At 50.9% G+C, this 13,924-nt stretch overlaps 1 protein-coding gene across 1 annotated transcript in view; it reads left to right on the top strand.

The window, feature by feature from the left end:
• Positions 1–6,532: 6,532 nt before the first annotated feature.
• PPM1L (protein phosphatase, Mg2+/Mn2+ dependent 1L) overlaps positions 6,533–13,924 on the top strand; it is a 242,204-nt gene continuing 234,812 nt past the window's right edge. The window contains exon 1 of the mRNA XM_074190854.1: positions 6,533–6,939. Coding sequence (XP_074046955.1) covers positions 6,541–6,939 — 399 coding nt within the window. The 5' untranslated portion in view covers positions 6,533–6,540. The remainder of the gene's footprint in view (positions 6,940–13,924) is intronic.

Genomic DNA, 13,924 nt, shown 5'->3' on the forward strand with positions numbered 1-13,924 from the left:
TCTCTACCTCCTACGGCAGAGGGTTTCCACCGACCTGTATTAATAAAGTGCTTAGTACAGTGTAACTGTGTCATAGGTGGCAATTAATAAATGCTGGTTTCCTCTCCTTTTACCTCTAGTTTATTATGGTGAAATGGCTAGCTTCAATGGGTAGATTCCACTTCTTTTCTCATCCATCTTTTTCTCATATAAATACGCAAGATGGAGAAAACACTTTATTCTAGTGACTTGGAGACACAGACCTTTTGAGCATTTGTTGGTTATGTAGAAAGAGCTTTGGAAAAAAAAATTTAAACACTGGGAAAAGACTTCACTGAATTCCCAATAAAAACATGGCCATGAGGTGAAATGGGCAAAATAAAGTAAAAACAAAAAAAAAATCAGATAATCTTTAGTGTTTTCTGTCTGCTAGTCTAATCAAGGATGGTTTATCTAGTTTGTAGGGTATTAACCTTCCTCTGACTTCTCCTCCTTCCCTCTTCTTGCTGTCACCCCAAATTCTCTAGAACATCTGTCAGATTCACAGCTCATTAGCAGCCGGAGTGGAGGGCAAGCAGTTGAGTGAATCTAGTCTGAAGTCAGCAATCGAATGATGAAATCAACTTTCTGCAGACAGTCAGGAGCTGCTACTACTTGTGTGGGCTCTCTTCCTCCCTGCTTGTCAAAGTCAGTTGTCAAAGAGTTTCTTTCCTGCTAAATTTGCTCTTTTCATATGAAAATCCTATCTAGTATATCTTTGTAGTAAAGCTTCTGCAAAATTTTTTTCTTTCTATATCTTTCCTCCCAACATCTTTTTTTTTCTAGGTATTCCTGCCTAAGGCATTCTCCAAAAGGATGGAAAGTTTGTGCCACTCTGGAGAAATCTGTGAAGCATCTCACAGAAGTGTGATGTTGTAGAAAGTAGACTGGCTTCAGAGGTTGCAGCTTTGGATTCCAATCTAGTCCTATGTGACCTTGGTCAAGGTCACTTCCCTTCTGTAAGACTTGGCTTCTTTACAATTGAAGTCAATTAAAGGTCTCAGACTAGATGATTCCTAAGGCTCATTCCAGCTCTAACTCTAGGTTGATCACAAATTTAGTGTGTGTTTGGGGAGTTGCAGAATGGTATGTTTAACTGTCCAGAGGCTTCTGGAAGCTCAAAAATAGTCTTAAATACTCAATTACCTCAGAAACAGTGAGTAATTATTCCTGAAAATACAGTATGAGGGACCATCACAATGTATGCCATCAATAAGTAATAGAGTGCCAATAGAAGAACATAATCAAACGGATTGGGTTAGTCAAGAAGAAAGACTGTTAGGCTGGAATGATAGCGGGAAATCTGACCAAAAATCTAAACATCTCTTCTTCTCGATAATGGTCTGGTTGGTTTTCAGAAGCAGATTTCCTTCAGGACCAGAAACAGCAAAGTTGGCAAGAAAACATTTGGCAAAGAGATGTACAGCAAAGCAACTAAGGTCTTGCTGATCCAAGCTGGGGGGAAGGGGAGGTGCAGAAGTGGTGGAATATACCTGCCTGGGAGGGGAGAAAATGGTAATGTCACTGAGACCAGAAAAGGGCAAACAACAAATGTGTGGAATCAGCATTCCAGCACCTTCCCCAATGGGTAAAGAAATGAACATGATGGCACATCAGAAATTTGTTTTAGAGATGAGAACCGTATTGATGATTACAGATTTAGAGTCTCCTTAAGTGGCCTAACCCCTTTTCCAATATGAAGTCAATAGTAATTTCTTGATGGAGAAGGTTGTTAAGCATGTTAGTGGGTTAATGAGGAAGATTTCAAAACTCCTTTTTGTGGGAATCTTAATCAGTATTTTATTTTTCTGGAATGCTTCTCTGCATCATTAGATCAAAAAGGCCTTTGTATGTATTCACATAAATTTGTATAAATATAAGATTATATATTATGCTCTAATTATTCATAAATATATTTTATATATTTGTATCTGTAGAGAAAAAGACATATCTTTAGTTACATATAGATATTCCTCTAAATCTATCTATTTATCCATCTATCTCTCTCAAAGCTAGTTGTGACTAAGCAGCCAGGCTATCATTAAGCTTTGATGCTACTAAAATATATTCTGAATTTCCTTCTCATAATATTCTGGTTACATTTCCTAGATTTTTTTCTATAAATGGAGAATTTATTATGAATCCATTATGGGTTAAACACTGAGGATACAAAGAAAGTCCCTTTGCTCAAGATGCTCACAAGGCTAAGGGGGGAAGACAGTTTAAAAAAAGACTCCTTCCCTCCCTCACCTTAACCCCAGCAAAGAATAATGGATTCTCTTGGGTTTAATGGCTCATATTACAACAGCAGCATCTTGATAATATGATATAAAATAATAAGGCAGTATTCAAGAATGAGATCTTTAAAATAAACATAAACTAATTAAAACCCTATTAGGAATAATGGAGACATCAAAGGTCCCCCCCCCAACTACTTTCTAGTAATAGTAAAACAATTGTACATTTTTATCACAGAAAAGGGTTAAAAGTAACGAGGGGTATATTGTTTATTGGGGAAAATGGGGTCAGGGGATTTGGGGAGGGGTTAACAAAATATATTTTTAAAAGTTATATTCAAGACTTAGAGAGGACCACTGGGATATTTGAACAATGAAAGATTTGGGAAATGGGGTCCAGTGGGATGAGATTCTTTTTGTTTGTTGATGTACCTGATCACCATTGCTCAATATTAGGTCCTAGTTGGGGATGAACAGGCTGATTGGACTGATCAGTTCTCAGGAGATGTCAAAGGTCAGATGGTTTTCTGCCTTTGTGGCTTATGGTCATGGGGAAAGCCTTTAAATCAGAATAATATATGAGAGGTTTGTGTATGAAGGGGTGACATGATTTTTGTATTGGGGGGAGATTTGTTTGAAGGGAGGAAGAGAAATGAGGGAGGTGGCCTTTTAGAGTCCCATCTTCAATAAGTCTCAAAGTAGGAGCTTGGACAAGGCTACTATTTTAAAGGAAAGAGGAAAATGAGTGAGATGTAAAAAAAATTATTTTTACAGATCATATAGGAATTAAGAATTTCTGGCAATGGTGAAGAGTAAGAGATTAGTGCTTAGGAAGATAAAATTCAGTAGAACAGATTACTGACACAGCAGAGGGACTGCAGGCCGTAAGGACAGAGACTGACAATTCAAGGACTGGAGAAGGTGATGGGCAGGGCCATGGAAGAGGGCAACAATCTAAGTTCCTTCTGTTACCAATTTAGGTGTTATTTCCTCATGACACTTTACCTTCAGGGTCAGATGAACCTCATGCTGACAGTCTGACCAAATACTGGAAGATGAATTGTAGTCATCACAACAGTCATCAGATGGGCCACAACGAGCAGCCTTAAAGGCTTCTAAGACAAAGAGGCTCTAATAAATGCTAGGAGTATGGTTCAGGGAAAAATGAACCAGATTTGGATGCCAACAACATGAGTTTATTAAAACCCAAGTCTTCTCCCACACTACCCTGTATGATATGAGGCAAGGGAATGAATTGCACTGAGACTTACTGTCCCCATCTGTAAAACAAATGAGTTAAATGTCTTATTCTAGGTTCCCATGGATTCAGTCTTTTTAAAAAAAAATCAATTTTGTTGATTTCATTTTTAATTTGACCTTTTTTTTTCATAGTCATCTTCTTGGGCAGCTAGATGGCACAGTGGCCCTGGAGTCAGGAGAATCTGAGTTCGAATCTGACCTCAGACAATAATTACCTGAGTGACCTTAGGCAAGTCACTTAACTTCATTGCCTTGCAACCCCCTACCAAAAAACATAAGCTATCCTTTACAACAAAAAGAAATTTAAAAGGAGGGGAACAATTCAGTAAAATTAATCAATATATTGGAAATGTCTGACTCTATCTCCCACTTCTGCAAAGAGGAGGAGAAAGTCTCCTATCTTTTCTTTGTGGGACTAAGCATCCTTATAAGGGCAGTTAGATGGCACAGTTGTTATACTGAGTCTGAAGTCTGTAGTCAAAAAAGACTCATCTTCCTGAGTTCAAATCTGGCCTCAGACATTTCCTAGCTATGTGACTTGGGCAAGTCTCTTCACCTTTTTTTTTTATCTTCATTTCCTCAACTGTTAAATGAGGTGCAGAAGGAAATGCCAAGAAAACCCCAAATGAGTCCAAAGAATTGGACTCGTCTCAAAATAGCAATCACGTGATCATTGTAATCTTGCATCTTTCATTTTCCCATTCCCCCCATAGATGTTGTCACTGTTTTTTCCTGATTTCCTTCACTTTAGATCATTTGATCTCAATTTCCCTTTGGTTTCCTTTATCATATTTTTTGTTTCTTATGGTGAAAAAAAATTCCATTCGATGACTGTACCTCAGTGAGTGGGCATAGGCTCCATGCTATCACAGGAAGTGCTGCTCTAAATCTAGGGACACCTATGCTTGGAATCTCTGGGTTAAAGGGTGGGACATTTCAGTCGTTTTTTTTTGCCCAATTCCAAACAAGTATCTGTTAAGATTAGACCAATTCACATTGCCCCCAGAGTGCATTATCTATGTGCTCATCTTTCCACATATGCTCCAACACTGATTATTCCCACCTTTGCCAGTTTTCTAGGTGGGAGATAAGACTTCAGAGTTGTTTCCTTGCCCCCTATTATAAGAGGCATTTGGAGAATACTTAACAGTTTCCACTTTTTTTAAGGAAAAAAATGTTTATTCATATACTTTGACCAAAACTAAATTTTAATTTCTGTAAAATTCAAATTTAGGTAAATAAAATCAATTCAAATTTAAATAGTTTAAAAGATGTTATATGGGAATTTATGTTCTCTATATTGTCCCCCGTCCCCCCCCCCCCCCCAGGAAAATAAAGTGGTGGGGAACTTAACTCATCACTCAGTTTAATTAATTTGGTTTAATTAAACCGAGTTTAATTAAAATTGATTTCATAGAGAAACATGCTTTTTTCCATTTTTTTTGCCCGTCTGCGCTCGGGTCAAATCTCTTGAATTAAAAACCCAGTTTGTCCAGAAGCCTCTAGGCTGAGCCGAGTGCCTGGCACCGGGGGTGCCCGGGGAAGGCTCCGTGCCACGCACAGCTGGCTCTTCCCTGTTCAACGAACACCCTGCCCCGTCGGGTGCTGCGGCCCGTTGTCCTCAGCTGCTGGGGTCTAAGGTGACCCCCAAACTGGGCAGGCCTGGGGGGGCCAGACACGGAGCCGGGCGGGACAGAAGCCCGGCTGGGGCTGCGCCTGCCGCGGGGCAGCTGCACTTGGGGGGCAGGAGAGGCCCGGGGGCGGGGCTACTCTCTTCTGGGGCTCCCGGCCGCTTCCCCAGCCGAGGCGGCGCCTGCTCGCGGGGCCGAGTGTGAGGGGAAGGGGCGCCCCAACCTCCCGCTGGGGGCGGGGCCGGGGGGCACAGCGGGCGCTTCTCGGAGCCCCGGCCTCACCTGCGGGCAGGGGGCCCCGGGGCCTCGCGCGTGCCGCCCAGGGTCCTCATCCGCCAAAGCTCCGGGAGCCGCGGCCCCGCTGCGGCCCGGCCCCGGCCCCGGCCCCGGCCCCCGGCCCCGAACCCGGCCCCGAACCCGAACCCGAACCCGAACCCGAACTCGGCCCCCGGCCCCGGCCCCCGGCCCCCGGCCCCGGCCCCGAACCCGGCCCCGAACTCGGCCCCCGGCCCCGAACCCGAACCCGGCCCCCGGCCCCGAACCCGGCCCCCCGGCCCCCGGCCCCGGCCCCCGGAACCCCCCGGCCCCCGGCCCCGAACCCGGCCCCGCTCGCGCCGAGCAAGTGCGTCCCTCCCGGCTCGCCTTAGGGCGGCGCCGCGGACCGCACCACCGCGCGGGGCGGGGGGGGCTCAGGGCGGCTTCCGATCCCGGCGGCGGCGGCAAGTCCTCGGCCCGCAGGCCGGAGCCGAGCCGGGCGCCGCTGCCCCGCGGCCGGGCACGGGGCGCCGGACAGCGTCCGAGGGGCTCCCCCGCGCCCCTGCCCCTCCCTGCGCTCCCCCCCGGCCGGGCGGGCGTGGGCCGGCCCGCGGGGGGGGGGAGGCCCCGGCGCGTGCCCGCCCCGCCCCTCGCGCTCCGCCGGCGGGGGGCGTGTCGGGGGCGTGTCCGGGGCGGGGCGGGCGGGCGCGAGCGCGGGGGCGCGGCGGGGGCGGGGCGGGGGCGGGGCGGGCGGGCGCGAGCGCGGGGGCGCGCGGGGGCCGCGTGAGCGCCGAGCAGGCAGGCGGCGGCAGGGCCCGGCGGCGGCGGCGGCTCCGGGGCGGCGCGGCGGCGCCCGGCCGGGGCGGCTCGCGGCTCGCGGCTCGCGGCTCCCGGCTCCCGGCTCGCGGCGCCCCGCGCCCCCGCCCGGCCTCTCCGGAAACTTTGCCCGGGCGCGGAGCGGCGGCGGCGGCCGGGAGGCGTCCGGGCGCTCGGGCAGCGGCCGCGCGCCCCGCGCCCCCCCGCGCCCCGCGCCCCCGGCCCGGCCCGGCCCGGCCCCCGCGCCCCCGGCCCGGCCCCCGGCCCGGCAGCTGCCCGCGGCCCCCGGGGCGGCGGGGCGGGCGGAGGCGCGGGGCGCCCCGATGCTGGAGGACGCGATGACTCTGCTGTCGCTGCTGGGGCGCATCATGCGCTACTTCTTGCTGCGGCCCGAGACGCTGTTCCTGCTGTGCATCAGCCTGGCGCTCTGGAGCTACTTCTTCCACACGGACGAGGTCAAGACCATCGTCAAGTCGAGCCGCGACGCCGTGCAGATGGTCAAGGGCAAGGTGGCCGAGATCATGCAGCACGAGCGGCCGGGCGGCCTGGACGTGCTGGAGGCCGAGTTCTCCAAGACCTGGGAGTTCCGGAGCCGCAACGTGGCCGTGTACTCCATCCAGGGCCGCCGGGACCACATGGAGGACCGCTTCCACGTCCTCACCGACCTGGCCAACAAGACCCACCCGTCCATCTTCGGCATCTTCGACGGCCACGGCGGCGAGGTAGGCGCGGGGCGGCCCCGGAGCGGACGCGCGTCCTCCCGGACGGGGAGCCCCGGCGCGGGGCCGAGGCGGGGGGCTCCCGGGGGCAGCGGGCTGTGCTGCCCGCGGGGGGCAAAAGGGCGGCCGACCCCCCCCCGAGGGGCCTGGCGGCTCGATCGCGTCACTCGTGGCCCCCCCCGGGCTCCCCTTCTGCCCCTGCCCCCCGGCCCCTCGGCGCCCCCCCCCCCTCGGGGACCCCCTGCCCGCTGCCCTGCCCCTCCTACACCAGGGGGTGCCCGCGGGCTCCGTGACCGAGACGAGCCAAACTTTGTACCCGTGCTGCCCCCCCCCCCCCCAGCCTCCTCTTCCTCGGTGCTCCGTCTCCTCGCGGGGTTTTGCCCGCAAAGTTCTAGCCCGGGCTCGGAAAGCGCGTCCAGCCCTCCCTGGCCGCGGGTCGCAGTGACCTGCCCTGGCCCGGGCTCCTGTCCTTTGGGGGGGCGGCCTCGTGGCCCGCAGAGACCCCGGCCCGGTCCGGCCGAGGTCCTCTCAGCGGCCTCATTGATGAGGCTGTACATGGCTGCGCCGATGTGTTTGCTTCTCGGACTGGGTGAAATCAGCTGCCTCTGCCCAGAGTAATGCCATCTTCTTCTGCTTACAAACAGGTGATGTCCCTCAAAGGACAAGTTCCCGTTCCAGTCCTTGTCAGGCCCTGCCCCTCCGCTGACCACGGCCAGGTCTGCCGAGCCCAGGCTCAATTTCAGAATGCAACCATGGGACCTCTTGTCTTGCTTTGTTTACCCCAAAGCTTCTTCTGCTACAGATTCAGTGGTCTTCTGCTGAGAGAGAGAGAGAGAGAGAGAGAGAGAGAGAGAGAGACAGACAGACAGACAGACAGACAGACAGACAGACAGAGAGACAGAGAGACAGAGAGACAGAGAGACAGAGAGACAGAGAAAGATTGTGTGTTTGTGTGTGTGTGTGTGTAGGTGTGTTTGGGTATTTGAGTTTGGATTTGGATTTGAGATTTCATTGGTGCAGATACATTTCATTGAAGCTACATTGGGGTGCAAGGAGATTGAAGTAACTTGCCCAGGGCCATACACTCAGTATAGGTCAAAGGTAGGACTTGAACCTAGACCTTCAAAGGCCAGTCATCCCTCTACACTTAGCCAGTGTGTGTGTCCTTACAAATGTATTTGTGAGCATCTATCTGATTTTTAGAGGATCCTTTTAAGACTTGACCTTTTCAAATGTGGCTGTTTGGGTCGGGTTTGTTTGTAGATTTGGGGTCTGGACAGGTGTGTCTGTGGTGTGTGTCTGAAAGTGCGTTTTAAGTCTCCAAAACTTAGCCCAGTTGATACCTCAAAGTCAAAACAGTCGGGTCTGTTCCTGATTTCAGGTTGAAACCTTTTCTCCTTCCAGCCAGGGGTTCATGCGTCTTCACGAAAACACCAGATAGGTTTATGAGCAATGCTTCCGTTCTAACAAAAGCATTTTGCAGATACTGGCTTTGCATTTTAATTTTTTCCCACCAGAGAAAACAATGTTGTTGTTAGCCGACCATGAAGCACCTGGTTTATATGCCTTCCATTAAAAAAAAAAGAGAAGACAGAAAGAAAGGATCCGTGCTTAATAGCATCAGCATAGCTCTCTTTTTGTTCAGATCGAGCCTGGTGAAAACTGTGCAACACATCCTGCCTGCCTTCACCCCACTGTCACATTGAATTGTTTGGAGGTGAAATAAGGACAGGGGTGCCCTAGAATTAAGGTCACTGGCCTTGTCACAGTTTGAGGTGGTCTCTTCTTTGTTTACAGCCTGGGAACAATAGACAAGCAGGGAATACAACCCAGTTCCAGGCTCTGCTCAGCTTCTTCCCACCTGTGTGGTCTTGGCCAAGCCCCTTCACAGGATCATGGATTTGGAGCTGGTCCCCAGGCCCAGCGTTTGCAGCCCCTGACTCTAGAACATTCACTCTTTATTTTGCCTTCCCATCCTCAGTCTTGTTTTTTGGTTCCCAGAGTCAGAATGGGTCTGTAGGTGCTTTTGCTGCATTCTTCAGGATTAAAACCAGGAAAAATTCCAGTATTGCATCAATTGATAGGAAGTGCTGTCAATTCTGTCAATGTTTTAAAATGCTCTAGAGAGAGCGAGTATCGCCCCAGAGACGAGACTCCTTTCTCTTTGTCAGGTCCTCACCATTTACCAGTCTAGGATCCTTCCTCCCTGGGCCTTGGGGTCTCTCTTGCCAGCTCACCTGGCCTGAAAGCATCTGCAGTCCGCTATTCTGAACCCCTCAGGGGGGTGACCCGCATGGATCTTGTTTCTTACTGTTTCTGGGAGTGCTTAGAATTGAATGATGTTTAATGCCACCAGGCTTCATCTTTGGAGGGGATCTCATACTCTTACAGATTTCACCTGTGCAGATGCCCTAGTAATTCTGGGAAAAGAACCAAGACAAAAAACAAGCAACACAGAGTTAGGAGCTTGTGGTGGTGTGTTCTCTTCAAATCTGAGTACCAGGGGACCAGTCCTTCAGCAGAAGGTGACCTAGATTTGGAGGCAGAGGACCTGGATTCCTGGTCTCCACATGGTGCCATCCCTCTGACTTGGGGCAGCCCTTTGAACCCTTTCACATTTCAACTTTAAGTTCAACTTGGCCAGTCATCTTCTGCTGGGGGGCTGGGGGGGGTGGATGAACCCAAACAAGAAAACAGGTCCCTGCCCTCCAGGAGGGCATCAGGCTCCCTTGGGTGACCTTGACTGGGCCTTTCCCTACTAAATCTGAGCCCAAGTTTTAACTCAGCTTAAAAATAGTCTCAAAATATGATCTTTAAAAGCTCATGTATTTCAAGTATCAGGTATTGGGCTTGAGTCAACAAGTGTTTGTTAAGCCCTTACTGTATCCCAGATACTGTGCCAGGTATTGGGGCTTCAGGGAAAGGCCCCCACAGACCCTGCCCTCCTGGAGCTTGCCCGCTAAGAGGGGAGACCATAACATAGTGAGAGCATCATTGGAGGCCGATCTCATAAGGAAGAGGAGGGCTTAGCACAAGGGGAAGATAGACCTTGGGAAGGAAGAGGGGAGCCAGAGGCATCGACACTGCCAGGGCAGGAACATCACTTGCGGGGGGGGCAGGTCCAGGAGGCCACGAAGGAAAGAAGGGCCACCAGAGCAGGCAGGCTTCAGGGCTGGCTGGCATGGTGATGGTCAGACCTGGCTGGTGGGAGGGACATTGGAGTGGGGAAGGACTTGAGGCAGGGAGACCTCCCCGAAGGTGAGTTCAGCCCTCCAAGGTTGAGGTGGGCAGAACTCTACCTGATTTGTGGCTCAGACACTGGGGAGCATTGGGGTAAGTGAGGCAAGCAGGCAGTCCCTGCCTCAGAGGAGCTTGTACTCCCCTAAGAGGGAGTTTGAAGCATGGCCTGGCATCAAGGCCAGGTCTCAGCCAGGCCAGGACTCTGGCTGGGAGTACGATGGAGGGAGACTTCTACCATCAGGGAGGATGGGAGCTAGAAGATGCTCTGATCATCTTTGGACCTTCGCCTCAGTGGACCTCTGTGCCAGCGAGTCTCCTTTCACAGACTAGGCTAGATTCGCACCCATGGCAAGCTCTTTGTTGGGAACATCTCCCCTGCCCTCTTGCCCAAACCGGTGTCACAGATTAACTAACCAGACGGGATTCCACAAGATACTAAGGGAGACCTTTGGTGACTGGGATACATGGACACACTGTTTGACATACAGAGACATTCCTGCTGCCCACACTTGATAATAATACTTGTTGAGTCAACCAAGGGTTCAAGATTCTAAGATCTTTTTCCCAGTCTCAAAGGAAACAGCCAGGTCCTACCAGCAAGATAGGTTGTGTTTTCAATGAAAGGGCCAGGGGTCTCACTTGCTGATGCTTTATGGGAGTAGAGCATTATGGAATGCCGCCGCACCCCTTGGGCAACCAGACTCCCATCCTTTGGGCTTAGGGGACTGTAGATTTTGATGAAATTTTCATTTTAAAGGTTCATTTAAAACACTTGAGTTGCCCGGCTTGGTTTGTGTTTCGGATGACTAGAGGTCTTCCTTCAGTAAGACTCATTTACTGTATTTACTCTCAACTACCCCCAAATTCAAGGCAGCAGCATCAGTGATGAAAGGTTTCCTAGTCACCCACACTGTGCTGGGGGTACAAAAAGGGAAAAAAAAGTGAGCCAACCTTTCCGTTCTGGGAGCTGATACTCAACCAAGGCAGAGGAGCCAGGGTGAATCAAGGAAAGAAAAAGGATTCATTGAGGGCTACTGAGACAGAGACAAGCTCTGCCCTAAAGGAGCTTGGGTCTCAGGAGGGAGATGGAAGGGACCTTGAGGGTCTCCAGAAGGCCACCTTGGATCAGGCAGTGTCAGAGGGGATTTGGTCACGTGAAGGGCATGTGCATATGGCAGGGTGGTGGTCAGCCAGTGGTCAGGCCCTGAAATCATGGGCCACATGAGGCTGACACAAATCAGAACAGCAGGGGTCGGGGTCCCTCTCCTCCACTTGTAGATGAATAAAGGAAGACTGGGTGAGCCACAAGGCAGAGGGCAGACTGGAGAGCCAGGGACCAGGAGAGCTCAGCCCTTGAACCGGACAGTGGTGAGGAAGATGGACCTTCCAGCAGGCCGATGGCAGGTTCAGGGCACTGCCTGGAGGTGTTTGATTATATGCCGATGGTGGTGGGCTTCAAATGCCAGACTGAGAAGTCTGTATGTTAATTGAGAGGCCTAGGGAGTCCCGGAAGATTTCTAGGTCTATGCTTGGGTGTTAGCTGACTGTCTGCTTTCAAAGAGGACCAGGAACCTTGCTTCTGTCTTTTATTCAGGAAGCTCTGGGAAGGCCCAGAGGCTCAACATAGGGGGCATAAGCTTGTTCAGCCCTGCAGGTCAGAGGCTGCAGAAAGCCAGGCGCCCAAACATCAAAGGTGCAGTTCTGTGTCCCCCTTCCCTGCCCCAGTCAAAGAGGTTCTAGCTCGTGTAACAGCGAGGCCCCCATTACTCAACAGTGGACCAAAGCCCGGCTGCTGGCTCCTGGCCCTGGACGAAGAGTCCTGGCTCGACCGTTGTTGTCACGACTCTTGTGGACCGATAATATGATGCAGTGTTTAGACCTGCGGGGAGCTTCGTGGACACTGACAGAATTGTCAGCCCTATTTACAGGCAGGGTGTGCTTATTATCAGTACATGGCATGCTTAGTGTTTTACATGACTCATTTGATCCTCACAGTCATGTTGTCAAGCATGTATGTACTATTGTCAGGTCCATTTTTTCAGGTGGGGAAACAGGTAGAGTTAGGTTCTGCATCTCATTGAAGAGAGAGGGAGTGTCTGAGGGTCTTTCCGACTGCCCCTCTGGCCACCGCGCTCTCATAGAGAGGCTGTGAACGGGTTTCATTTACACAACCTCAGACAGATCATGCTGAAATTTGAATACAGGACTTCGGACTCCCCTATCCCAGGTGTTTTCAGAGAGGTCCTCGTCGCAGGCACTGGTCTGTTGGAGAAGGCTGGATAGTCCTGCAGGCCAGTGGCTGGTTGAAAAAGAGGGAACTTTGTCTTCCAACCACCCCAAGATCGAGGCATGGAAAGGGAACCTGTTTCCAGACTTCTATCCCATTAGAGTTTTCACAAGAGGGAGAGTTGGCCTCAGAGTACCGAAGTCCTGCATTCAAGTCTTCAGTCTCAGGCATCCTGGCTGTATGGCCTCGGGGAGCCCCAGTACCAGGTCACTCTTTATGAAAGTGGAGTGTACCGGGGTGGAGACCAGGAGGCCTGGCAGGACTGCCTCTCCAGCTTGGTCAGTGGGGGATGATGGCCGGACAGTGAATGACTGTTCCTTTTCTTGCAAGTCAATTCTAGGGAAAGTCAAGCTTTGATCACCAATAAATGATGGGTCCTATGCTTGCTTTACTCCTGGTTCTGAGGGGAGAATGAGGCCCTGCAACTTCTCGAAAGGTCCCATAGGCGGACAGGATGTGTCAGCGGAGGCTGTCAACCCAGGTTGGAGCCAGCTTTCTGTCCAGCCGCATCTTCTTGGAAGTTTTGTGGGGATGAGCATCAATGAAACATTGACTGTGCCCCAAGGGCTCTGCTGAGTGAAGCACACTTGTCTCCATCATTATTGTGGAGACCGAGGCAGATAGAGGTGGAGTGACTTGCTCACGGTCATGCTTCTGGATTTGAATTCAGCTCTTCCCGATCTCAGGCCCTGCACTCTACCATGCCACCAGTTGCTTCTGTAACCTCTCCCTTTGTTATGTCCTCCAGATCTGTCGCTAGTGAATCTCTGGGAAGAGCCTGAACAATACAAGAGGCTCGTGAAGTATTTTTATTGGCATTTTATATATGGTGAATGAGCCACCGTGGTTGGATCATAGCAAAAAGTGATTTGTTTTGTTCCCTTGATAGACCTAGGAGGTTATCTGATGTGCTTCACTCCTGTTACAGATGAGGAAACTGAGGCCCAGAGGGGTGGTCCAGTGGCCTGCCAGTGCCAGCCTTTGGGGCTGATTGTATTATGATTCTCTTACTAACTTTTCTTTTTCATTATTCTCTAGAATAACATTTTTGCATTGTTCTTTTGGCTAATTTTAAGTCAATCAAAGACAAGAGCTCATCTGTTCACTAAGGCTCCTAAGGGCCCTTTTATCCAGTTCCTGGCACAACCTTTGGTCATTGGTAATGAGATGCTTCTCTTGCATTTCACCAGCATTTCCCTAATACCTATTGTCAATAAAGCATAGAGGCAGCAATGTCATGGCCAGCTGGTACTCACCTCCATTGGGAGAAGACTCTCTCACTGGACCTCCTGACCCCCAGGAAAGCTGAGGTTTAGGAAAAAAGGTGGAAATCACCGTTGCCAGGGGACAGGGAGACTGAGAAAGAAATGAAAGGGATGCCAGCCTCAAGGGGTGAGCTCCAGCCAACTGGGGCTGGCATCAGAAGAGGTGTGAAACCCCTGCACTGGCCTGGGAGGAAGA

Source organism: Macrotis lagotis, chromosome 6 (assembly GCF_037893015.1).
Source record: "Macrotis lagotis isolate mMagLag1 chromosome 6, bilby.v1.9.chrom.fasta, whole genome shotgun sequence".
Taxonomy (NCBI): Eukaryota; Metazoa; Chordata; class Mammalia; order Peramelemorphia; family Peramelidae; genus Macrotis; species Macrotis lagotis.